This window comes from Mastomys coucha, unplaced genomic scaffold (assembly GCF_008632895.1).
Source record: "Mastomys coucha isolate ucsf_1 unplaced genomic scaffold, UCSF_Mcou_1 pScaffold4, whole genome shotgun sequence".
Taxonomy (NCBI): domain Eukaryota; kingdom Metazoa; phylum Chordata; class Mammalia; order Rodentia; family Muridae; genus Mastomys; species Mastomys coucha.
The window spans coordinates 632,283-639,772 of NW_022196910.1; the positions used below are offsets into that span (position 1 = coordinate 632,283).

General features: G+C 57.8%; 1 protein-coding gene across 1 annotated transcript in view; it reads left to right on the forward strand.

The window, feature by feature from the left end:
- Positions 1–236: 236 nt before the first annotated feature.
- Positions 237–7,490, forward strand: part of Gna11 (G protein subunit alpha 11) — a 16,750-nt gene continuing 9,496 nt past the window's right edge. The window contains exon 1 of the mRNA XM_031349369.1: positions 237–610. Coding sequence (XP_031205229.1) covers positions 475–610 — 136 coding nt within the window. The 5' untranslated portion in view covers positions 237–474. The remainder of the gene's footprint in view (positions 611–7,490) is intronic.

The window sequence follows — 7,490 nt, forward strand, 5'->3', positions numbered from 1 at the left end:
GAGTGTAGCTGAGCGGCACTTCCCCGAGCCGAGAGAAGCTTCGCCTCCCGAAAGGAACCGAGCTCGGGCTGCCGAGTCCTCCCCATTCCCACAATCCTCGGCGTCCGCGCCCAGCCGCGAACCGCTCAACCCCTTCCCACGTCGACGCAACCCCACGCGCGCCTGCGCTGCGCCCTCCAGGCCCCGCCCCCTAGCGGCGAGGCCACGCCCCCGGGCTGTTCTCAAGGCCTGTCCCTGCGGCGCGCGCGCAGCCGTGCGGCCCCTCCCATTGGCCGCGCCGCCTGCCCGTCGCGGGGCCCGTGGCAGCGCTTCAGGTCGTCGGGCGCCGGCGCTCGGTGGCGACGGCTGCTGGTGGCGGCGGCGGCGGCTGCGCTGCACGGCGCGGACGGTGGACGCGCCTCTGGGGCCGGGCCAGGCCTTTGGGGAACCGGGGCGAGGCAGGGCCGGGCCGGCGGCAGCCGGGGGACCGCGACGATGACTCTGGAGTCCATGATGGCGTGTTGCCTGAGCGACGAGGTGAAGGAGTCGAAGCGCATCAACGCGGAGATCGAGAAACAGCTGCGGCGGGACAAGCGCGACGCCCGGCGCGAGCTCAAGCTGCTGCTGCTTGGTGAGCTGCGCGCCCGTGCCGTGGGACCTCTGTCACGGGGACCGGGTGGGTGCATGGGGCATCCGGGCCTTGCCGGGGTCTCCGCGGGCGCGGGGCGCTGCACCCGCTGCGTTCTCTGGGTCTCGGGCGAGTAGCGCGCGGTGACAGTCGGGCGCGACCCCTTCAGACCACTGCCCACGGCTGGTCGGGCCACCCCGGGTGTTCTCGGGGCAACTGGTCAGCGCTGCCCTGCAGCGGTCAGCCCTTCCGGGATCGCTGCACCCTGAGCGGTGCAGGTGGCTTGGGCCTGTGGTAGCCAGCTTCTCCCGTGTGGTCCCCTGGGCTTAGACTGGGCGACCCTCTGTGGCCAGCCTCACTGTTATCCAGGCCTTAGGTTCATTAGGGGTCAGCCTCCTGCCTCTGATGTCCGAGGCGAGTTTCTGTATCTGCTGACCACGTCGGGCTCCAGGACCCTGGAAGACTTGCTTTCTGTCGCTCCTGAGAATTCTTGCAGGGAGCTGGCCCCTGGTCCTGCCGCACCAAGGAGGCTCTCTCCTTCCCATTGTCCCCACACAGCCTCAGGCGAGCCCTGTAAGCTTTCTTGCCCTTATGATACCTATTTGACTTCCAGATTCCCCAAGTCAGTTCCCAAAGGGTTGCACCCTCTTCTCTACCTCCAAGGACTATACACCCAAACAAACTGCTTTGCTCCTGGCTTGTTCCTTTCGTGGGTACTCCCCAGTCTCCCTCCGTGTTCCATAGATCCTCTGAATTCCTCCACATTGGAGCTGGGTGCTGGAGAGTGGGTGGCTTGTCTTCTTTGGGCTTCTGTTGCGCCCGAGCCCAGTAGGTTGACAGGAGGCAGCCTTGCAGCCTCCATGCCCCCCTGTCTTGCCTCCAGGGGGGGTCCAGTCTTGTCCTGTCCTCACCCCATCCACCCTAGGGAAGCTCAACATGTGTCTGTCACTCCCCGGGGGTTCTGACTCCTCAAGACCCACCTGTTGCTGGGAGCCAGGGAGCCCAGATCCTCTTGTTGTCACCCCAAATAAGAGTCCAAAATGAGGTTAGGGTGGCCTGGGCTCTGTGGGGGTTTACAAAACAGACTGGGGAGCTCTGCCTGCCCCTCCCAGATCCCAGGTGAGCTGCAGTTCAGGAATGGGGACCTAGGACAAAGGGTGGCCTTGGAGAACCTGAGGAGAGGACTATAAGGAGCCTTTGACTAGGAGGGGTGGAGGGCAGTGATACTAGAATTGTTCCCTGGGAGAGGTCAAGTGGGGGCACACGCTGCCTTATATCGCTGTGGCCCGCGTGGTTCTCAGGGTCATGGAGCCTTGGTTACTTCTACCCAACAGGGTGGGATTCCCTCAAAGCTCTATGCAGCTTTCCAAGAAGGGTGGGATAAGAAGAAGACAGAGCAGCCCAGAGCGAACATCAATGGCCCCAGGGTAGTCACACGGTGTGGGGGTGGGGGTGGGGCACAGTATGGCCCTAGCTGACCCCCGCAGGGGGTTAGCAGCTTTCTGTTGGAGATGGTGATAGAAGCTGCCCGGCCAGGATGGCATTGGTTGACTGAGCCCAGTATTGTGTCATCCTAGCTCTGTCCTGTCCCCAAAGCTGGCCTTGAAGTCCCCTCAGATTCAGGAGTGTGCCCTGGCATTCTGTGCCGTGGCCTGGCTAAGCAGAGCAGCAGCTTTGCCTTGTCCTGCACCCAGCACCATGCCTCTACTGTAGGCCATTTGGTTCTTAGCTGCCACCTTGCCCTCAGGGCACCTGTGTCTGCAGTCACACCCTTTCCACTGAAGGGTCCTGTGCCTGTTGTGAAGTCTGGGATTTGCTTTACAAGAGCAGAAGGGTAAAGGGAGGAGAGGAGAGTGAGCGTTGGGCACTCACTACAAAGGGTCTTGCTGTGAGGGCTTCCTGGAGGAGGTGACCATGACCTTGGTTCTCTAGCAGTCTCTGTCCCAGGTATTGGGGGTGAGGGTTCTGTGAGACCTGCTCTACCCTTCTGCACACAGCCCCACTGATGCGCTGTCCCTCACTTCACATCAGCTGTCTGGAGGGTGGAGACCCTGTGCCCTACTGCCTGAGGTGGAAACAGTCCAGGGATTGCTATCCTGGAGCCCTGCCCTCCAGAGCAGGCAGTCCCCCGACCCATACCCTGAGTGGTCCCTTTGGGAAGAGTCCCCCTCTCCGTGCAGGATTCTGACCTCTTTCCCCAGCTTTAAAGCCACCTCGCTCATGCTGGGTCTGCACCTGTGGCGACCAGCCTGGGAGTGGGTTTTGTATCCTGTCCTGTTCTTCCAGTCCCTGTGTGGCCTGGGGAGATTGTTCAGCCAGGCAGAGTTGACTGCCAGATTGTTCTCGCGGTGGGCGTCCTGGTCACTGCAGGGTAGTGAGCTGCATCCCTAGGCATCACTAACTGTACACAGGCTTAGACACCCCCCTTGAGTCATGCGTGATGGTACCTGATACAGAATAACGTGCAAAACTAACTGGTGGCCACTGCAAGTTCTCAGAACTGAAGCCACACAGGACTGTGTACACCCTCCTGCTGTAGGGTGATACACTCCAGGCTTGTCCTAGGACACTCAGGTGGCTCTGGTGGTGAGCAGCGATGGGCATGAGACTAACAGGAGCGACCCTCTGGCCGACAAGGCTTCCAGTCCCAGAACTGTTCAGAGGCCCCTATGGCCTCAGACTGTGCAGACCTAGGGACCTCTGCCTCTGTGTGACTCCAGGCTGGGGCAGAGCAGTGCTGTCACTGGGGAGCCAGCCACCCAGAACTCTTGCTTAGAAATCCCTGTCCCCAAGGCCGGGCAGGGCTGGGCCCAGCTTTCTAAATAAAGCAGGAGGTTGGCTCCCAGCTTCCTGTCCCGAGCCGTGGGCTGGGCGGCCAAAGGCCGGGGATCCGGCGGGGGTGGCCCAAGGGTTGGGCCTGACTTCTGCCCTGGGAAGGAGGCCTCAGCTGGCTCCCTACTTGCTGCTTCTGTCTCCAGACCCTGGTGGCTTCAGGCCATCCCAGGAGGCCAAGGATGCGCTGCCCCTCCCCCATGCGGTCCTTGAACTGATTCCCAGAAAGACATATTTCATCCTCGGCACCATACAAACCAGGTGTTTAGAGTGCAGGCCCAGGTGCAGGCAGGAAGATCAGGAGTTCAGGATCATCTCAGGCTACATAGGGAGTTCAAGACAAGCCTGGGCAACATAAGACCCTGTCTCCGAAAGAGGGGACAGGTTGTATTTCTAAGGACTTGGAGTTTCCACCAGTACAGTGCTGTCCCCACTCTGTGGTGAGGCCTATCCTGAGCCTGAGGTGGCTGGAGCCATGGTGACCTGCACGGGTTTGCTGCTTCTCTTCTAGCTGGCACACAGTACCAGTGGCCCTGCTAAGGACAGGCTATGTGGCCCTAGGAGCATGGTGAATACAGAGATCAGCCCCTGGGCTGTTTGTGCACTTTGTCAGCCACTGACTAGGTGCCTTCAGGAGTAATACAGCCAGGTGTCACTGGAGGGACAGCAGGCTGGGGGTGATAGCCAAGGCAGGGCAAGGCCGAGGTGTCTGCAGAGCTGAGTTGCATTCCCTGGCCTTACACAGTGGCATAGCATAGAGAAGACCAAATGTGAACAGGGGGTGCGTCACTGTTCAGCATCCCTGCTGTCCCATGTAGTCATGTTTGCAGGTCTGTGCCTCAGTTTCTCCAGGACTAGGTGGCTTGAGAGTTGGGCCGCCTGCATCCACTCAGTGCTGGGGCTGGTTTTGCTGTTCCCTTGGTGCCTGCACCATCACACATAGGCCTCTTAGAGCATCGTAGAACCGATGCTCTTCTTAGTGTGAGTGCTGGGGACATTGCTCCTGATTGTTCCCTGCAGGCTACTGTGTAGCATCTCCAGCGTCTACCCACTGTGACGGTCACACATGTCCTCAATATGCTTCTGGGATGGGATCAAGGACCAGTGTTCTGTGCAGGTCACCGATTGTCCCCATGCTGTGGCCCCTGCTTTGCGTGGAACACCCACACTGTGGACTGTACTGTCCGTAAGGAGTGCCCATTGGCCAATGGAATCAGCTGCCTGGAGTGTACAAGGGACAACATGGGCAACCCCAGCAGGCCCTGAGCTCAGGCTGCCTGTGACAGCCAGAGGAGGTGGGACATATTGGACTTGAGATCAGTAGGTCTTTTTTGTTTGTTTGTTTGTTTGTTTTCTGAGCCAGGGTTTCTCTGTGTAGCCCTGGCTGTCCTGGAACTCACTCTGTAGATCAGGCTGGCCTTGAACTCAGAAGTCCACCTGCCTCTGCCTCCCAAGTGCTGGGATTAAAGGCGTGCGCCACCACTGCCTGGTGAGACCAGTAGGTCTTTATGTCCAGGCTTCAGTATCCTCATCTGTCAAGTGGAACAGTGTCCCTGCTCCTTGGGAAATGCTGCGGGGTTGCGTGTGAGTCAGCATGGTGCTAAGTGTGCTCCTGTACTCTTGCATGTTCTTGGGGACGCCACACTTGTTTCTCCAGCTGTGCCCACAGCAGTGCCCACAGATCTGTGGTGCTCAGGGTGCCATGCTGCCAGCTGCAAAGGTCCTCTGTCTTTATCACGGTGTGGTACTGAGTCACCACAAGGTCTCAAGGTGACTGAGTGACAGTGGTCACTCTAGGGACCAGGGTGATGTTGCCTCATGGCCATCCTCTGGGCTCCACATGGTGGGCAGTGGTCCTTGCCATGGGCAGTTGTCTTCAGAGTTGGGCCTGCCCACCATTGACAGCTCTGACCCCAGGCCTGGCATGGCAGTGTCACTATGGCTGGTGGAGAAAGCCTTTGTCACAGGTGTCAGCACAGCTCTGTAATGAGGAGCAGCACCACCCCAGGGCTGACAGGCTAGGGTCTGTACTTTCTGTTGTCCTGCCCCCCGCCCCCTAGTAACCTTGTTTGCATCCACAGGGTGTCCCGAAGGAAGGGCCATGTGGTGGACACAGGGTGACTGGCATGGTACTGTGGATTCAGGAGCCTGATGGCCATCACTAAATGACGCAGGGCAGGGGACCCAGCCCTCTGTGTTCTTCTTTATGCCTTGCCTATAGGAAGAACAGGATTTTCTTTTTTCTGCCTTGTAGCCCAGGCTGGCCTCACAGTCGATATGTAGCTGATGGTAACCTTGAATTTCTGAGTCTCCTGCCTCTACCTAGAGCAAATGCTGGAACGACAGGTGTTCACCAGTGAGCCTGGTTTATGGCATGCTGGGGATAGAACTTGGGACCTCACATGTGCCAGATGGGTATTCTACCACTCAGCTATAGCCACAGCCCTGATTTTTCTTGAGCCTGGGCCTATTATGTAGCCCAAGCTGGTTTCACACTTCCAACCCACAGTGCAGGTTTGTTCCGCGCCTTCCCTCCAGAGATGTAAATCTGGCAGGCCAAACCTTTAGACTGCCTGGGTGTGGTGCATGCCGTTAATCCCAGCACTAGATAGGCTGAGGCAGGCAGATCTGTGAGTTCCAGGCCAGCCTGGGCTACAGAGTGAGAGCTTGTCTAAAAAAAGATCTTAAACAAAACTTTCCAACAGGTGGACAAGCAAATCTTTGCTGTCAGCAAGTGTCAGCTATGGACAGAGCTGCAGGGCCTGGTACCCATACCTAGGGACATGTGGAGGCAAGATATGGTCACACCAGGCATCTCTGGCTCTGTGGAGTTTCATAAAGGCCTGTGGTAGCCCAGTACAGGGGGCTTCGCTGCTGGCAGGGAGCTATTCAGTGGGGTACATGAGGCTCACTTTGGATGTTGTACAGTAGGTGACATACATCCTAACTCTCAGCCAGCCACTGGTATGGCCTGTGGCCCTCTGAGGCCATCAGTGTCCACACCTTGGGCTCCCTGGGAGACTTTGCTACCAGCCTGGAAACAAGATCATGGTTGCAAGTCCAGAGGCTAGTGCGTGTGGCCTGTGACTGCTGGTGGCAGCTGTCATGGGCGCTGTGACTTTCACTACCCAGGGCTCTGTCATGAGACAGGACCAGGCGTAACAGCCCCAGCACACAGGTGTGCTCATGTGTCACTGTCACAGTGACCATGTGTCATCAAGCCACTTCACTGCTCCTTGACTCAGTTCCCTGAAATGGACCTCAGTGACAGTTCCTGTACCTGAGGCTGTGGGTGCTGCTGTAGCTTGAGCTACATCAGCCCAGGAATGACACTTCCTTCCCTGACTCTAAGTTGGGGCACTGAGTTTCTGAGGGCCTACCTGGGAGGAAGTAAACTTAGTAGTGTACAAACATGCAGCTCTACCTCTTCCAGCACCCCTGTAGCCTGGGTTATACAGGTTGGGAGAGCTTTCCTGCCTCACCTTCCTACATTACCAGAGCCATCTGGTAACTTTTGTGGAGCAACTCTGACTCCCACACTGCCTGCCTTAAAACACTGAGTCCAGATGTGAACGCCAGGCCAGGTAAACACAGCTAGAGTCTACATACTTCCAACCTCATTTTTCCACCCACATAGCCATCATGTATTCATCCACCAGTCTACCCATCCACCTCTCCACCTACCCATCTATCTACCTATCGATCCATCCACCCACCTACCCATCCATCTATCCATGCACCTACCCATCCATCAACTCATCCATCTACCCACCCATCTACCCATCCACCCACTCACCCACCTATCTACTCATCCATCCACTCATCTACCCATCCACCCACACATCTACCCATCCATCCATCCATCTATCCACTCACCCACCCATCCATCCATCCACCTATTCACCCACCCATCTACCTACCCACCTATCCATCTACCCATCAATCTCTCCATCCATCCATCCACCCACCCATCTACCCATCCATCCACTCATCTAGCCACCCATCTACCCACCCATCCATCCACCCACCCACCTATCCACCCATCCATCCA